Genomic DNA, 19548 nt, shown 5'->3' with positions numbered 1-19548 from the left:
GCAGTGCCACAGGCTGATCACCTCTATGCCACACCTCATTGATGCAGTAATTGATGCTAAAGGAGCCCCGACCAAGTATTGAGTGCATTTACTGAACATACATTTCAGTAGGCCAACATTTTGGATTTTAAAATCACTTTTCAAGCTAATGTATAAAGTATTCTAATTCACTGAGATAATGAGTTTGGGGTTTTCATGGGCTGTAAGCTTGAAATAGATCACTTTGTTTTGTAATGATCCTATAATATGAGTTTCACTTTTTGTATTGAAGAACTGAAATTAACTTTTTGATGATATTCTAATTTTGTGAGATGCACCTGTAAGTGTAGCAGGTCGAGATGAGAAAAATGCTCTCGCCACCAATGCCACGATGAAGGATTAATCCAAGCTAAAGTTAGGAGAGCGCTGAAGAAGGGTACACTAGCCATGCAGTAGTGTTCAAAATAATACCAGTCCATAACAGACTAACCAGATTATAATCACTGTTTGGTATAAATGATATCGCCACATGTCAAACAATTTACCAGTTGGTTCAGTAGATTCTAAGAAAACCACCAGATTCCGCATTCATGAGTCTGTGAATTAGGCTGGTTTCACACTTGCGTTTGGCTGGTCTGCACATGGCTGCGTACATCCTCCGATAAGCTCCGCCTACTTCTGCATGCGTCCTTGACGTTGGGTACGCAGGGACATGTGTTGTATGCGGATGATATGGGCACGTTCCTCTTATTATGGTGCCGGACCGATTTACCGCATACCAGGGACCATGGACCAGTTTCCATATATTAAAAATACTTGGAGGTCATGTTGCCTTTTGCTGAAGAGGATCTGCCCTTTCAATGGGTGTCTCAACAAGACAATGACCCTAAACACACCAGTAAACGAGCAAAATCTTGGTTCCAGTCCAACAAAATTGAGGTTATGGAGTGGCTAGCCCAATCCCTGGACCTTAGTCCGATAGAACACTTGTGGGGTGACATCATAAAATGTTGTTTCTGAGGCAAAGACCATAAATGACAAACGATTTGTGGGATGTAGTCCAAGCATCCTGGGCTGGAATAACAGGTGACCGGGGCCAGAACTTGGTTGACTCTATACAACATACGTGTAGATCTGAAGCAGTGCTAAACCAAAATGTGGGTATACAACTAAATATTAGGTTAGTGATTCCCAGGAAGGCTAAATCCACAAAAAATGTACATGAGTTTGCAAAGACAAATGTCCACAATGCTGTTTTTTTTAATTTTTTTTAAACAGCCCAATGTTCATTTTTTTATTTTCTGTAAAGTACCGTAGTTAAAAATGTATATACCGTACATTTGTCTTCATGCTTTGAATTAGAAAACAGTGTGCAATGTTCCCGATGAATGGAAATAACAACCAGTCTAAAGACTTTGTGATTAACTACATAAAACATGCCATTCTGCCAAAAACTACAAGTCTATAAAACCTCTTGCACCGAGAAGGTACAGTTTTATGCTGCACATCACGGGAGCAGTACTGGATGCCCTTCATTTCCATTTTTCAAAAATATGTATAAATATACAACCAGTATAATAAGGTTATCCCTAGTGTCATATTACAAGAACCCTGATAATATGGTGAATGCAAATTCTTGGGATATGACAAAACCAATATTAAAAAGGTTATTCCCTTTAAAATTCTTTTTTTTTTTTTTTAAAAGAAAAGCATAAATCTAGACCTCCGCAATTGCAGGCTTTGTGTGGCTAATGTACCTTTTTCACAGCTCTCCTCATTTTTGATGTTCAATGCATTTCATCATTGCATTTCTTTCATCTTGAGGAGCGGGCTCCAGAGGCGCTAAAGGCTTCAAATTAAACAAGGAAAGGAGTTAAAATTAGTCACAGTTGTTAATACAAGGAGTGAACAATTACTGCACCCTCGGAGGGGCAGAGTGAATGCAGCGGTCTGAAGGTTTAGATTTTTTTATGCCTTTTTGTTATATCTATTATGACTCTCGGGATTCTTTAAGCGACGTCACTACTGGATAGAGAATACTATCATTTGTGTAGAAACCGCGTCCTGTTCTGTCTTCGTGATTTATTTTGACTGTTCCTAAACCTGAAAAGACAAATCATGTGTGTGGAAAATCACCATTTCTTCCTGTACTCCATGCTCTTGTATTTGTTGTGAACAGTTGTAGGGTACAGGAGAGAAATGTTATCAGCTCCCTCCTGACTGTGTGCCCACTTCTCGTGTAGGAGGAGCTGACCAGCACTAGTGTAGAGCACATCATCGTCAACCCCAATGCTGCCTATGACAAATTTAAGGACAAGAAGGTTGGAACCAAGGGACTTGGTAAGTGTGAATTTCTTCTTTCTGGATACTGAACATCATATAAATAACATTAACCTCTTCATGACCGTGAGGGTTTTCTGTGGTGTGTTTTTTTTTTTTCCTTTTCTTTTTTCCCCACAGTTTATATTTCTACTCACTTTTCAGAAGCCATACCATATTGGGTGCGATTACCCCAATACCAAATTCATTGAGAAACATAAATATTTGATACACTGCCGATTTTGCAATTTTTCCCACCTACAAAGAATGGAGAGGTCTGTAATGTTTATTGTAGGTACACTTCACCTGTGAGAGACAGAATCTAAGAAAGAATCCAGAAAATCACATTGTATGATTTTTACATACTGTGTATACTCGAGTATAAGCTGAGATTTTCAGCCCCCAAAAATGGGCTGAAAGTGCCACTCTCGGCTTATACTCGAGTCATGAAAGGCAGGGGGGTCGGCGGGTTAGGGGGAGCGACGCCTGTCAAATACTCACCTGCTCCCGGCGCTCCTGACGTGGTCTCCTCATGTCCCACGGTCTTCGGGAGCGGCAGCTTCCTCCCCTGTTCAGCGGTCACTGGTACCGCTCATTAAAGTAATGAATATGGACTCCACTCTCATAGGGGTGGAGCCACATATTCATTACTCTAATGAGCGGTACCAGTGACCGCTCACTACAGGAAGAAGCTGCTACTCCCAGAGACGTGGGACATGCAGGGACCGCGTCAGGAGTGCCGGGAGCAGGCGAGTATGTCATATTCACCTTTCCGCGTTCCACTGCCGCCCCGTCTTCCCGTCCTCTTGCTGTGACTGTTCAGTTCAGAGGGCAGCATTACATGTGGCACAATGCATGGCAAGAACTGCATGGAGCGTCTTCCGACAAGCCTACAGCCTGCAGTGATCCTCAACCTACTGAACAGCCGCGCAACCTGCCCTACCCTCTCCTAGTGTATCCTCACCCACCCCCTGCAGACTGTGAGCCCTCGCGGGCAGGGTCCTCCCTCCTTATGTACTCGTGTGCCTTGTTATCTGCTCATGTTTAATGTATTTGTCTATATTTGCCCCGTATTCACATGTAAAGCGCCATGGAATAAATGGCGCTATAAAAATGTATAATAATAAAAAATAAATAAATATGGGGCCATAACTGCATGGAGCATTATATGAGGCATCTATGGGGCCATAAAGAACTGTATGGGGCATCTTATGGGGCCATAAAGAACTGCATGGAGCATTATATGGGGCATATTTGTATATGGAGCATCTTATGGGGCCATAATGAACTGCATGGAGCAGTATATGGGGCTCCTGATTCAATATGGATATTCAAAAACACTTATGTGCACACGTATTCTGGATCCACTGCGGATTTTTCTGCAGCGGATTCCAGCAAATTTGATAAATCTGCAGTGGAAAACCTCTGCGGATTTATCGCGGTTTTTCTGCGGTTTTCACTGTGGTTTTCCATAAGGGCAGTTGTAAAACCGCTGCGGAAAATGCAGAAAGAAGTGCACAGCGTTTTTGGTTTCCCATAGGTTTTCATTGAACTGTAAACGCATGGGAAACTGCTGCGGACCCGCAGCTGCGGAAACGCTGCGTATCCGCAGCAAAATCCGCATCGTGTGCACATAGCCTTAACCTACTGATGTCTCAATTAATTTTACTTTTATTGGTATCTATATTTTTATTTTTGACATTTACCGGTAGCTGCTGCATTTTCCACCGTAGGCTTATACTCGTCAATAAGTTTTCCCAGTTTTTTGTTGCAAAATTAGGAGGGTCAGCTTATACTCGGGTCGGCTTATACTCAAGTATATACAGTAATTTGAATTTTATTGCATGAAATAAGTATTTGCTACAATAGAAAAACACAACTTTATATTTGGTACGGAAGCCTTTGCTTGCAATTACAGAGGTCAGATGTTTCCTGTAGGTCTTGACCAAGTTTTCCCCACTCCGCCATACAGATCTTTAAGGCTTCGAGGCTGTTGCTGGGCAACATGGCGTTTCCAAAGATTTTATATTGGGTTCATATCTGGAGACTGGCTACGCCACTCCAAGGACCTTGAAATGTTTCTTACGGAGCCACTCAGTTGCCCTGGCTGAGTGTTTCTGGTTATTTTCCTGCAGGAATAGGCAAGCCACGACCCATCTTCAATGCTCTTACTGAGTTAAGGAGGTTGTTGGCCAAAATATTGCAATACGTGACCCCATCCATCCTCCCTTCAATACAATGCAGTCATCCTGTCCTATTTGCAGAAAAGCACCCCCAAAGTATGAGGTTCCCCCACCATACTTCACGGTTGGGACAGTGTTCTTAGAGTTGTACTTGTCCTTCCTCCAAACACGCCGAGTGAAGTTGATTCCAAAAAGTTCTATTTTGGTCTCCTCTGACCACATAACCATCTCCCATGCTTTCTCTGGATCATCCAGATGGTTATTGGTGAACTTCAGACAGGCCAGGACATATGCTGGCGTGAGCAAGGTGACCTTGTGTGCCCTGCAAGATTTCAATTCATGACTGCGTAGTGTGTTATTAATGGTAATGTTTGAGACTGGTCCACCTGTGTAGTTCTGGGCTAATTCCTGACCTTTTTCAATACCATCCTTACCCCATTAGGCGAGAACCTGCATGGAGCCCCAGATCGAGGAATATTGACAGTCATCTTGTGTTTTTTTCCATTTTCTAATTGTGACAACAGTTGTTTCCTTCTCACCAAGCTGCTTCCTATTGTCCTGTAGCCCATCACAGCCTTGTGCAGGTCTACAATTTTGTCCCTGGTGTCCATAGACAGCTCTTTGGTCTTGGCCATGGTGGAGAGGTTGGAGTGAGATTGTGTGGACAGGTGTCTTTTATACAGGTAATGAAGAGAAACAGGTGCAATTAATACAGGTAATGAGTGCAGAGTAGGAGGGCTTCAAAATGAAAAACAGGTCTGTGAGAGCCAGAATTCTTGCTGGTTGGTAGATTATCAAATCCTTATTTCATGCAACAAAATGCAATTTATTTATTTAAAATTCATACAATGTGATTTTCTGTTTTTTTTTTTTTTTTTTTTTTTAATAGATTCTGTCTCCCACAGTTAAATAAGCTGATCAATAGATATAACCCCTGGCTCAAAATGTAAAAAAAATATATATTAGGTTTTAATAAAAATTTAACTTTTAATTCTATAAGTTAAAATCATAAAATTGACACCACGTGCATATCCAGTATTAGAAAACGCATAGCAGCAAATATGGGATAGTTACCACGCCAGGTATAGATATAGACGTTAGAGAACATTCTGACCACTGCTATGAGTCGCCGGTTTAGTCTCAATCTGCAAATATACATGTGGAATGAATCTAGGCGTATTCTCACACATCCGAGCAGGGTGAAAAGAAACTATCCTATGTTTGCTGCTATGTAATTTTGGGTATGCATGTGGTGTGAATGTTACTATTTTAACTTACAGAATTAAGTTATATTTCAATTAAAACCCTATCTATTGCATTTCACAGTTGAAGTGAACCTATGCTGAAAATTACAGACCTCTTTATTCTTTGTAGGTGGGAGAACTTATACGTGTGTGTGTATATGTGTGTGTGTGTGTGTATATATATATGTGTGTGTCTGTGTGTGTATATGTATACATATATGTATGTATGTGTGTGTGTATATATATATATATATATATATATATATATATATATATATATATATATATATATATATATATATATAATTTTTTTTTTTTTTTTTGTCTCGTTTAATGTATTTAATTTAACTAGCTTCAGATTTTGATTGCTTTTTGTGGACAAGATGATGCTAGTTATGCTTTATTTTTAATTTCTTTATTGTATAACTGAGAGTGATTTCCACTTTATTTTGTTTTCCTCACTTATATAGCGCCATTAATTCCACAGCACTTTACACATATTATCTTCACTGTCCCCATTGGGGCTCACAATACACATTCTCTATCAGTGTGATGTCTTTGGAATAAGGGAGGAAACCGGAGTACATGGAGGAAACCCTCGGAGATGCGGGGAGAACATACAAACTCGTTGCCGATATTGTCCTTGGTGGGATTAGAACCCAGGACTCCAGCACTGCCAGGCTGCGGTGCTAACCACTTTACATCATTATTTTAATCCTTTGGTTCCCTTAGGTTTAGGGGTCTGGAACCTGCAATCATCTCATTTCTTCTGCTGCAGAAGTTTGGTATTGCTGTAGTCCTGCGGAATCCTATTGCCTGGTCATTTTTATTGTGCAGTGAATGTCGTAAAAACAAAACCTTTAAAACTATTGTTAGAATTCTGTATTGTGTGTTGTGTTTTTCTCTCATCATTTTCACTGCACTCTATATTGTAATGTAATTGGTGTAATTCAAGACTTCAGCTCGTTCTGTAAAATAACAACGTTATACAGCTGTGCTGATAAGTTATGGCTTTTGAAAGATGTGGAGGGGAAACAATAATGGAAAGCCGCCCAGTCGTGCTGCCGGCAATTCTCCATTAGACCCCTGCACCATGATGACGTCGGTTAGCGTTCTATTCCCATCTAGTATGGCGCTGGCTTATGCCATCACTGTGGTTAGACTGCTGGCGCGGGGCTGTGCCACAGCAATGTCTACAGCTTGTCATTACGTGCCTCTCACCTGTATCTCTCCTATGAACAGATTTCTCTGACCGTATCAGCAAGGCGAAGAGGACCGGATACGAGTCTGGGGAGTATGAAATGGTGAGTCCTGCGCTATATTGTTATTGATCCTATGGGAGTAGCTTTGTGTTCTCACTAATACACCACATGTGACATATTCCTGGTTACTACAGGACACTCGCGCTTCTCTTCATCTAGACAGTTCTCACAATATAGCGGGTTTCTAGTTTGTAAATTGATTGCCGGTGTGTTTTTTGTTATTTATATGGTCCGATGCTTTGCTTTCTCTACAGTGAGATTATCTTTTGGGGGGTCTAATTTGTATATTGAGATGGCACACCTAGGAGATTTTTTTTTTTCGGCCACTGGCTGTTGCAAGAACCCATTTGGAAGCCACAGTTCTGTTGGCGGGGGCGCTGATGATTGCAGCAATCTTCCTGTCTAACCCCTTAGATGCTGCTATTCACATTGGCTTCTAAGTGGTTAAACTGCAGTATGGGATTTCTCCATGACCCAGGCTGTTGCTGCAGGAGCCCAGCGGTATACTACAGCCAGTTCTGCTGCGGATGGTGGCAGCTTAGAGCCTAACTCTGGTCCATGACTTTGTTGTACTCATAGAATCACAGAATGTTAGAGAAGGGCCCTCCTGGGTCATCATGTCCAACCCCCTGCTCAATGCAGGAGTCACTAACCCATCTCAGACAGATGTCTGTCCAGCCTCTGAAGACTTCCATTGAAGGAGAACTCACCAGCTCTCGTGGCAACCTGTTCCAGTCATTGATCTACGAGCTGTGATGTGAATAACATGCAGTCAGTCCTCTCCTCTATTGAGTCATCTGGTTGAAATCTTCCCATTTTCTTTCTTTTTTTCTTGTTATGTAGCTGGGAGATGGAATAGGACTGAAAGAAACCCCACAACAGAAATATCAACGGCTCCTGCATGAAGTCCAGGAACTCACCCAAGAAGTGGAAAAAATACAGGTAAGCGTCCATATGACACCCTGACCATTTTTGGAAAAACTGGCCTAGGTTGGTGAGAAAGTTCTGTAATATCGCTTGCCTTTATCAGTGTCCAATTCTGCACATATATCAGCAGTCAGTAACTATCAGCATGGGAAGCATTGTACCTGCATAACCAAGGTTATTAAACCGTTACCTACATGCTGATCAGTATTATGACACACATATATGCGGTCACAATCCTGTTTTGACAGATGTTTACTGTTTTTATTTGGCTACCGATTGCAATTTTTGCTTTCTATTACCATACAGAGCACAGTTAAGGAATCGGCTGCTGAAGAGAAGCTGACTCCAGTCGCCCTGGCTAAACAGGTGGCTGCTCTGAAACAGCAGCTAGTGTCCAACCACCTAGAGAAGTTGTTAGGTCCTGATGCTGCCATCAACCTCACAGACCCCGATGGGGCACTTGCAAAGTAAGTGATCCCCTCCACTACTTGACATCTTGGGTGAGCCTGCTTTGATTGTATTTAGGCTTTGATTGTATTTAGGCCTTTTTTTTTTTACAGTTCGGTTCTCTACAATACCTAGCAGACCGACAGTATTGATTGAATTAAATGGACAGGTTGCAGCATAAAACAAAGATCAAGACTTTAGAAAGATAATCACAGGGAAAATACTTGTGCCTTGTTCTGTGATATATGTATGTGCTGAATGTATCATGTATTATTTTTTTTATAGGCTATTTATCAGTAGGATCGTCCCTCCTAAGCGGTTTTTATTGGTCATACAGATCATAGACAGCTGAATAAAATAATATCTTGATATCTGCAATCCGATGTCTCATTCCAGAGAGATCCACTTTTTTCTTAATATGTAAACGAGTTGTTAAAGGGAACCTGTCACCAGCAAAAACTAGTAACTTGCAGATATAGGGTTAATCTGTGGGTTAATAGCGTTACTTACCTGCCCGGCGCCTGCAGGTAGCCTAACGCCGCGATGAGAAAGTTAACTTTATTCTCCCTGGCAGCATTCGGTGTCAGTCTCGGGGGCTGCGCCGGTGTGGGTTCAGTCACCGCTCTCAGTATACAGCGTGGCCGATGTAACCGTGCTGCGGCCCTGACTGACACTAGGGCGGTGACTGAACCTGTGCTGGTGCCGCCTCCCTGACTGAATCTCAATGCTGCCGGGGAGAATAAAGTTAATGTTCTCCCCACAATGCTCGGCTATGTGCAGGCATTGGGCAGCATAGTAATGCTATTATCTTGCGGATTAACCCCTAGTCTGCAGATAAAAGCATTTTTGCTGGTGGCAGATTTCCTTTAAGGTCTATGGGCTGGATACTGATCTCCCTGAGAATCTGCTTACAGAGCTGCTTCTAAATGAATGGCGGAGTCACCAGTGTGAGACATGTAATGACTGACAGTCTGCTCTCCTGAATTCACTGCAGAGCTGTACCTGAGTACATCTGGCCCAGTAATCTTAATATTTACATATTAAGAAAAACATGAACCTCTCTGGAATGAGACATTGGATTATAATGATCAGAATGTAATTTTATTCAACTTTCTATGACCTTCATGCCCATGTGGACTGCTTATGAGGGTTGATCCAACATCACCCCGACTGCAGTGAGATTTCTGGTGCAGCACACGCCGCCACTCAGGCTCTCCAGATTCAGAAAGTGGCGTGCACCTCTTCATGAATCAGCAGCATCTGACTACAGCATTAATGAATGGGGCCCTTAAACTTCTCTATCCTGTGAGATTCACTTCTGACACTGCAGGAAGCCATGTTTTCATTGCTATAATCCAAACGTATGTGAGAATTTATCTTCAATTCAGTTATTTGCCAAATGTTGACAATTTGCTAAAGGGAGCCGGTCTCCAAAGAAATTCCAATTCCACCACGTTTGCTTTCCAGAAATAAGTAGTTGTTGTGTTTTTCAGTGTTGGGTCTCTTTCAGATGTCAGATTTTCGTGAACATGAGTGCTATGCGTTTTTCCCAATCGCTTCAGTAGGGGACACATTAAACCATGAGTGCTGCCACTGGGATGCTGACACTATGCAAATAAATTTGCTCCTCCCCAGCAGAATATACCCACCAACTAGCACGAAGCTAATCCGTTTTAGCTTATGGTCAGTAGGAGCAGGACACAGGACCTCATTCAGCCCCGTTTCTACCTTAGGTTCTGTTGATTTTTTTTATTAGAGTTCCATTTTGTAGGTTCAGCATGTCGGTGCGGGCGACAGAGTGGAATTGTCAGTCTGACATCCATCCTAAAGACCGAGAGCAGTGTGCGGTTGCATCACTACAGCTGTCCCCCTGTCCGTCCGGCAGGACCTTACCCCCCTAACATATCAAGAGTGTTTAGGACATCTGCACAGAGGGACAGGCAGACGGTCCTTGCCACCATTCCCTGACCTGTTCGCCCTCCAGAGCCTGATGTGCACAGTGGGAAAACTGGTCCATTATCGGCAACAAACCCTTTGATCTGTGTCCAGCCGCTCGAAGGTCTTCAGGTCTTTGGATGTTAGTCTTCCATCACAGGCCTGCGAAGCAGGATTCGGGATCTTCAGGACAGGCATCTTCACCCCCTCTCTATTCCTAAACACAGGGAGCCTCACTCCCATACTCCTCCTATTCTACTGCATTTTGCATGTTCTACCTGTAATAAAAAGTTCCCCTCTGGTCAGACCTGGTCCCTTTTTCCGAATTGCAACTCTTCTAATATGCCACTGCCCAAAACAAGAGTGCGCCCTCCTCCCCACCCGAGTGGGATGTGACTGTCTTCCAGTCAGTGACTGACCTAACCAAGGTCTGATTCTAGCTGTTAATCAGACCCTTAACATAGAGGATGCAGCGACCTCCTCCTCCGAGCAACCATATCATTCAGAAAGGCGAAGCATCCTCCCAGATCCTTTACCAACCACAGAGTTCAACGGTATCTTCACTAAGGAATGGGAGCACCCAGACAAGCTTTTTCAGAGAAGAAAATGCACGGATACCTTCTGTCCTTTTGCATCTGACTTGCTTCAGAAATGAGCAATGTCTCCCACCTCTCCACTGACACCATCCCCCCTCTCTGATGCAGCATCCCTAAAGGAGCCCTCTGACACACACTGAAGACCTTGCCAAACTAGCTTGTGAGGCCTTCCTGCATTCAGGTCTACCATTGCCTGCTGGGTCTGCTTTACCGCTCTGGAAGCCTACCGACTAAGAGACAGAATGCATCTACTTGGGTCACTGCACACTCACGCAGTGGGGGCCTTCTAGGCCGTCCACCACCAGGCGTTGGCTTCACAGATTTGCAAGGCTGCTGCATGGTCCTCCATTCATAACTTTGCCAGGTTCTCCAGGGTCACACCTACTCTTTGTCAGATGTGAACCTTGGTAAAAGGTCCTGAAAACCTCAGTGGCTTGAGGTCTGACATGTATACTTTTACTCACCCCTGGGACTGCTTTTGGAAGTCCCATGGTTTCCTGTGTCCCCCAATAAAGCGATAGAGAAATTAAGATTTTGGGTACCTACTTTAAAATCTTTCATGGAGCCTTTATTGAGGAGCACAGCATCTGCCATTGTTCACCGTTCTGGTGATTTTGGTTATGGTTGTTATATTCATAATGCTTCTACCGATTTCTCACTGACTAGTTTTGTGCTAGTTCGGGTATATACTGCTGGTGAGGAGCTACTTTTTTCATAGTATCAACCTCCTAGTGACAGGAACATACACCCATGGTTTTCTGTGTGCCCAATGAAAGCTCCCAGAAAGATTTAGCAGTAGGTACCCAAAATCTTCATTTTTCACAGATGGCACTCATACCTGTGATGGTCTATGAAAAAAATCGAACTGCTTTCTGATACCTTTCTTGCGCTCTTCAATTTTCAGACTCTCATATAAAAGAATTTGGAGAGCGTTTTTTTTTTTACCTTTTATGTAGGAGAAAAACCGATGACACTCAGACCACACCCTGATCAAACCAGTTGCTGGTTGTTTTGTGCCACCAGCCAGATAGTTTCAATGAACCTCTAGCACAGTGTTCCCCATCTCCCGTCCTCAAGAGCCATCGACAGATCATGTTTTCAGAATTTCCTCGGTATTGCACGGATGATGGAATTCTTTCCTGTCCAGGTGATGCAATTTTCACCTGTGCAATACTAACGAAATCCTGAAAAAATCTGTTGGTGGCTCTTGAGGATTGGATTTGCAGAACACGGATCTAGCAGATAAGTCGGGGAAATGTGAACAGTCAATTTGCTCTCTGCTATCTTATGTGTCGCCGTTCTTTGATTTTTGTCGTAGGCGTTTACTAACTCAGTTGGATGCTGCTAAAACCAAAAAAGTTCCAGAAGGAAAAAGCTCAGCAAAGGGTTCAGCTCAAGATGCTGGAGGCTTAGTGACCTATGAATTACACTGCCGTCCTGAACAAAACAAGTTTTCCCAGGCTGCAAAGGTGCGTAATGAAAGGGATAAACCTGCGATTTGCCGTCATTATGAATATTTCTGTTAAAGAGGTCGTTTAAAGTTCCTAAATTGCCCTAGTGCTTTTCAAACAAAGCAACTTTGCAATTTATTTACCGTATATACTCGAGTATAAGCCGACCCGAGTATAAGCCGACCCCCCTAATTTTGCCACAAAAAACTGGGAAAACCTATTGACTCGAGTATAAGCCTAGGGTGGAAATGCAGCATTTACCGGTGAATTTCAAAAATAAAAATAGATCATTATTTCCCCATAGCTGTGCCATATAGTGCTCTGCACCGTTCATTATTTCCCCATAGCTGTGCCATATAGTGCTCTGCACCGTTCATATTTCCCCATATCTGTGCCATATAGTGCTCTGCACCGTTCATATTGCCCCATATCTGTGCCCTGTATGCTCTGCACCGTTCATATTGCCCCCATAGCTGTGCCCCATATAGTGCTCTGCACCGTTCATACTGCCCCCATAGCTGTGCCCCATATAGTGCTCTGCACCGTTCATACTGCCCCCATATCTGTGCCCCATATAGTGCTCTGCACCATTCATATTGCCCCCATATCTGTGCCCCATATAGTGCTCTGCACCGTTCATACTGCCCCCATATCTGTGCCCCATATAGTGCTCTGCACCGTTCATACTGCCCCCATATCTGTGCCCCATATATGCTCTGCACCGTTCATATTGCCCCCATATCTGTGCCCCATATATGCTCTGCACCGTTCATACTGCCCCCATATCTGTGCCCCATATAGTGCTCTGCACCGTTCATATTGCCCCCATATCTGTGCCCCATATAGTGCTCTGCACCGTTCATACTGCCCCCATATCTGTGCCCCATATAGTGCTGTGCACCGTTCATACTGCCCCCATATCTGTGCCCCATATATGCTCTACACCGTTCATACTGCCCCCATATCTGTGCCCCATATAGTGCTCTGCACCGTTCATACTGCCCCCATATCTGTGCCCCATATAGTGCTCTGCACCGTTCATACTGCCCCCATATCTGTGCCCCATATAGTGCTCTGCACCGTTCATACTGCCCCCATATCTGTGCCCCATATAGTGCTCTGCACCGTTCATACTGCCCCCATATCTGTGCCCCATATAGTGCTCTGCACCGTTCATACTGCCCCCATATCTGTGCCCCATATAGTGCTCTGCACCGTTCATACTGCCCCCATATCTGTGCCCCATATATGCTCTGCACCGTTCATACTGCCCCCATATCTGTGCCCCATATAGTGCTCTGCACCGTTCATACTGCCCCCATATCTGTGCCCCATATAGTGATCTGCACCGTTCATACTGCCCCCATATCTGTGCCCCATATAGTGCTCTGCACCGTTCATACTGCCCCCATATCTGTGCCCCATATAGTGCTCTGCACCGTTCATACTGCCCCCATATCTGTGCCCCATATAGTGCTCTGCACCGTTCATACTGCCCCCATATCTGTGCCCCATATAGTGCTCTGCAACGTTCATACTGCCCCCATATCTGTGCCCCATATAGTGCTCTGCACCGTTCATACTGCCCCCATATCTGTGCCCCATATAGTGCTCTGCACCGTTCATACTGCCCCCATATCTGTGCCCCATATAGTGCTCTGCACCGTTCATACTGGAAAAACAAAATCCAGCTCACCATACCGACATTCCCAGGAGCTCGGAGCACGGAACCGCTGTGTCTGGGCGTGGACGAACAGGAAAGAGAAGGAGATCCAGCTCAACGAAATAGTGAAAAATCCATAGTTTATTTCACTTAAAATATAGTGAAAGGACAAAACATCAGCATACAGAAAAATTAAAACCAAGGTCAACGCGTTTCCGGTGACTAAGCACCCTTAATCATGATTTTTCACTATTTCGTTGAGCTGGATCTCCTTCTCTTTCCTGACCGTTCATACTGCCCCATAGATGCTCCACATAAATCTGTGCCGCTGCTGCAATAGAAAAAAAAAAAAAAGCCATACTCACCTCTCTTGATTGCAGCTCCCGGCGTCTCGTTCCGGCGTCCGGTCCCGGCGTCTCTCTGCGCTGACTGATCAGGCAGAGGGCGCCGCGCACACGATATGCGTCATCGCGCCCTCTGACCTGAACAGTCAGAGCGCAGATAGACGCCGGGAAGATGGAGCGACGCCCGGTGGCTGGAACAGGGACAGGTAAATATGACATACTTAACTGGTCCCGACGTCCCGCTCCCCCTGCCGTCCCACGGTCTTCGGTGCCGCAGCTTCTTTCTCTATCAGCGGTCACCGGCACCGCTGATTAGAGAAATGAATATGTGGCTCCACCCCTATGGGAGGTGGAGCCGCCTATTCATTTTTCTAATGAGCGGTCCCACGTGACCGCTGAAGAGGGGAAGAAGCTGCAGCACAGAAGACCGTGGGACGGCAGGGGGAGCGTCAGGATCGCTGGGACTAGGTAAGTATACCTCAGCGCCCTCACCCGCCGACCCTGCCACCCACCTTGACTCGAGTATAAGCCGAGAGGGGCACTTTCAGCCCAAAAATTTGGGCTGAAAATCTCGGCTTATACTCGAGTATATACAGTATTTTGTTTTTCTTTCTTGTATACAGCTTGTTACCAAGGTTATAGCTTACCTGCGATCTTAGTGTAGCTGGTTACCTTGACAAGGTGCAAGTGCTGCTTGCAGACTATATTCTTTAGAGCTTGGTCACAGCGTTCTGAAATTGTGTAAATTGCTGGGTCAGGCCAGCTTTAATTCCCCAGCGCTTCTCCCATGCTGCAGAGTCAAAGCTAGGTCTGCTAGCATCCTGGGAGAGCAATCGGCAACAAGCGGGAAGACAGGAGGCAGAGGAGCAGTGTGCTCCTCAAGAAGCGACATGAGAAAACCGCTTTTAACCACATCCCCTAATTGCACTGACTTTTCACAGTCTAATGGACTGCCACTTTTCATTAAAACGTGAAATGCAGTAATTATTTACCCCGAGATTTTGATGGGGTGGGGGGTTGGCAGTGTTTAGCAGCATTTCATTTGCCCTCTATCCTAGCAGAGATGTAGCAGAGGGAATTGCGTTCCGCCAGTGTTTGTTGCACTCAACTCAGTGACCACAGCAAGTATAGTGTGACAGAAAGTGCTCCCTCTTATCATCCCGTTGGCCCCCTGCAGTGCTGTTGCAAGGAGCCAGTGGTTGCAATGGCAGCCGGAGATCTAACAGGGCCTCCAGGTCCGCCATAGATCAAAACCTAGTAGCCTGAACCAGAGGCATGGTCTGTTTGGCAGCCTGTCAGTATAACACGGTCAGGCTGTATCATGCTGCTACATATGTATTATGGAGTACTACTAATGCTATTAAGAAATTGTGTGTTCAAGTCTCAATGTGGATTAATAAGTTTTATGAAAGATTAAACCATGTTTTCAAAGGGAACCTGTCACTAGAAATAACTCTATTAATCTGGAGATATGCGTTTTACCTGCAGGTTAACAGCGTTATGATGCTGCACGCAGCTGAAAGCAATGGGGAGAAAATTAACTTTATTCTCCCCACCATTGTAGAGCCAGTGTAAGGGCCGCGGTGCAGTCACTGCTGTCGCTCTGTATTCTCAGCACGGTAACTGAACAGGAACTGCCCCCGCCTCCATGCCTAAATACCGAATGCTGGCGGGAGAAAAAAGATAATTTTCTCCCCGCTGCATTCAGCTACGTGCAGGTGTCGGGCACCATAATAACGCTATTAACCTGCAAATTAACTGCATATCTGCAAGTTAACGGCTTTATGTCTGGTGACCGGTTCCCTTTTAAGTGTTGAAAAAATAAATAAAGTATTTTTTTTTTTTATACAAGAAGTAATCCTATTATTTCAAAACACTCTTTTTCGGTGATTACTTTGTATCTCCGTTCATACTGCACCCACACACACACATGATACACCATTTGAAATGTAAACTTGCCCCCTTCAGCAAGAAAATAGCCAAACAAACCACACATCCACTATGTGATCACAAAATACATTTTAAACATTAATTTTCATAAAACTGCAGTAAGGAAAAATGACCTGCAGGTGGCAGCACACTACCCCAAAGCACAATACCACAAAGCTGAAACAAATCCTAACATTTGCCTTGGGGGCTTTCCAGCTTGCTGAACTCCTTGCCCAGCTGATTTCAGGCAGGTACAAATAAAATATTTGCTACATATGTGGAAGTAGAATGAAAGTAAAACTTTACCTGTTTAAGACTTCAGCTTTAAAACTGAAGATATAAATGAATGCAGCCTAAAAGTGACCGGACAGGTTCTGAACCATCAGATTTTCCGTATTATTGGACAGTCATTGATAAGTCTATCTTCCTTCTAAGGTTGCAGCTTATTGGTGACCTGGAGTCACCTCTGGTTCCAAGTAAAAAACTGCAGCGTTGACATAACTCAGACTGTACATTGTTTCCCAATGGGAGAGATTGGTGGAAACAACCTTGCAAAAATTGAAAAACAAAAATCCAACCATAGGGAACAAAAGGTAAAATAATCTGCAGATATTACTTTTCTTTATAAGGGATATTCCCAATTATTATACAATAGTGTAAATACGCTCAGTTATGGGGTCAATTCTCCTTCATAATTTTTACTGTCAAAGTGGCACTGCTGTACAGGGAGCTGCTACGTTCACATACATAGGGCTGTGTTGCACTTCCCTACACTGCAGATAGATGGCAGTGCTGCTGTGGAGGAGAAAAAATGCTGCTGCCCCGATTCTTTTGCAAGGTCCTTTGGTTAAAAAAAATGTAACTATTACTGACTACCACATTTTTTGTTCTTAATTTTTTTGTTTCTCAAAGCCAGAAAGTTGTCATTTGATATTACTTTAGTTTTGTTCCAAGTCTCTGATCTGCTTTTTTTCTACAAAATTAAACAACTGAATGAACATCCTCCAAGGCCGGTGATTCCATAATTTTTGCCAGGGGTTGTACATTTTCATTTGACCAGCTTAATTTTCCTGAAATTGCCTACACCCCCGACAACCAATGTGCGAAACATTCGCACTGGCCAACTAGTTTATTCTAATAAAAAGCAAACTCCTAAAAATAAAAAGATGCATATAATAATAATAATAATAATAATTTTATTTATATAGCGCCAACATATTCCGCAGCGCTTTACAAATTATAGAGGGGACTTGTACAGACAATAAACATTACAGCATAACAGAAATACAGTTCAAAACAGATACCAGGAGGAGTGAGGGCCCTGCTCGCAAGCTTACAAACTATGGGGAAAATCTGTTATCACTGCGTCTGTGACAACCAATAAAATAAAAATCTATTATTATTTATCCTGCATTGTGAATGTCAGAGTAAATTGCAATTCTGCAGTAGCTTTTCTTTTTTTTTCCCTATAGCTTCATTGAGGGGATACAGGTGACCATGGGGGTGTATACCATGGCCTTATATTCCTGAAGGGGATACCGGTGACAAGGCTCACCTCCCTCCTTTTCCACTGGGCCACCTTCCTCTCTCAGGATTTTTTCTTGCGAAGCCTATTTCAGGTCACGGTGGGGAGTCTCCTCCCGAGGCCTTCCTCCACCCTGGCCACCTTTTCCTGCCAATCCTTGCAATCTAGGCCTCGCCTTCTGCTGAAGGCCTACTTTTCTTAAGCCACACAACCCAGTCTCCACCTCCATTGTGCGGACATCTTCCACATGGCTTTTCCTCAGCAGTCCACCCTTCCCCCTCTGCCAATGTCTACCTCTAGGGACACACCCCCTATCCACCCCATTGTACTTAATTTCGCAGGTCATCAGTCGACCCTGTGCCCCAAATGCAACCTTCCCACAAAGCAGACAACCCAGGAGCCCCCCTTCCCCCCCCAGCCCAGAAAGAGATTGCACCTCCTTCCCTGAGTGGACTGCCTTGCTTTCAAAATTTGTTGCTGGCCTATCCAAGGTTTCCCAGACCCTGGTCTCAGTCATTGAGCGTCTGCCTAACATAGCAGCTTATGCCGCTGCACCGAACATTTCCAGAGACTGTTGGGATTCACCCTGCTAGTAATTCCATCATGGCAGATTCAAGAAGCAGACTCATTCCTCCTCCTCTGGATCTCCCTCACTGTCCACATCCTCCAGGATGACCTCTTCCTCCCGCTCCCCTTCCGCTCAGGGGTCCGACTTCTACTCTGAGTTGATTTCGGACCTTGATTCTGATCAAGCTTTCAAGCTATGAGATGTGATTGGACAGTCTGATTCTGGCCATCAATCAGACTCTGTGTCAAGGATCAGGACTCCCCTATCAGGGAACCCACAGTATCTTTAAGAAGGTGAAACACCGAAAGGAATTTGCCCAGGAGTGGGAGCATCTGGAAAAACGTTTTCAAAGAATCAGACATATCGATAAAATTTATCCTTTTTCCTTTAACCTGATAAAATCTTGGTCTGAGTCTCCAGTTGTTCACTCCCTTGTTCTCTGGCTGTCCTCCAACACGACCCTCCCTCTTCCAGATGTTGCCTCCCTCAAGGACCCCACCGACAGACAGATTGTCTCTAGCCATATCTGTCTTCAAAGCTGTGGGGTCTTCACTCTGCCCTGTATATTTATCTCCATGTTTATCTCCAAAGCAGTCTCCGCTAAACTCCTTTTTTCAAAGAATACTTTCTGGGGAAGGAATTCCTTTGGGAGGTGGGGGACACCAAAGAACGAGCGGATCTCACAGATCAAACTGCCCATGTTTGAAAATATCTCCTTACCGCATCTCTGGATGCTGCGAGCTGCTCTGCGCAGGGCTCCACCAATATTGCGGCCATGCGGTTCCAGGCTAGATCAGATCATCTCAGATGCTAAGGAGGGAAGAAGTTTCCTCCCTCAGCAGAGACGCAAAATACCACCAACAAGAAATCGCACCCTGCATTTGTTCCTTTCACTCATTTTCAACCTCAAGGACCTCCAACCATTGAGACTGTTGACCTGCACTGCAGGAGAAGAGGATGCCTTCCTGGAGGCTGCACAGTCGTCAAACAAAGCGCCCTTCCCCTGGTCTAGATACAAAAATTTTCTTCTGCATCACGGGTCGTCTTCTCTTCTCCGTAGTCGACAAAGCCTGCATGAGAGAGGTACTCTCCACTGGTTACAAAATAGTTTTCTTCCATTCCCCACTACTGTTTTTTTCGAGTTCAGGTCTCCAAAGGATCCCTCGCTGGTTTCTG

The 19548-nt window shown here is 44.3% G+C and overlaps 1 protein-coding gene across 1 annotated transcript in view; it reads left to right on the top strand.

Moving 5' to 3' along the window:
* DCTN2 (dynactin subunit 2) overlaps positions 1 to 19548 on the top strand; it is a 106762-nt gene that overhangs the window by 37719 nt on the left and 49495 nt on the right. Inside the window, exons 3-7 of the mRNA XM_069758564.1 lie at positions 2223 to 2319; positions 6968 to 7029; positions 7831 to 7929; positions 8221 to 8381; positions 12211 to 12361. Of these exons, the coding sequence (XP_069614665.1) occupies positions 2223 to 2319; positions 6968 to 7029; positions 7831 to 7929; positions 8221 to 8381; positions 12211 to 12361 (570 nt within the window). The remainder of the gene's footprint in view (positions 1 to 2222; positions 2320 to 6967; positions 7030 to 7830; positions 7930 to 8220; positions 8382 to 12210; positions 12362 to 19548) is intronic.

The sequence above is a fragment of the Ranitomeya imitator genome, chromosome 3 (genome assembly GCF_032444005.1).
Source record: "Ranitomeya imitator isolate aRanImi1 chromosome 3, aRanImi1.pri, whole genome shotgun sequence".
Classification (NCBI taxonomy): Eukaryota; Metazoa; Chordata; class Amphibia; order Anura; family Dendrobatidae; genus Ranitomeya; species Ranitomeya imitator.
This window is presented reverse-complemented; position numbering and strand designations above follow the sequence as displayed.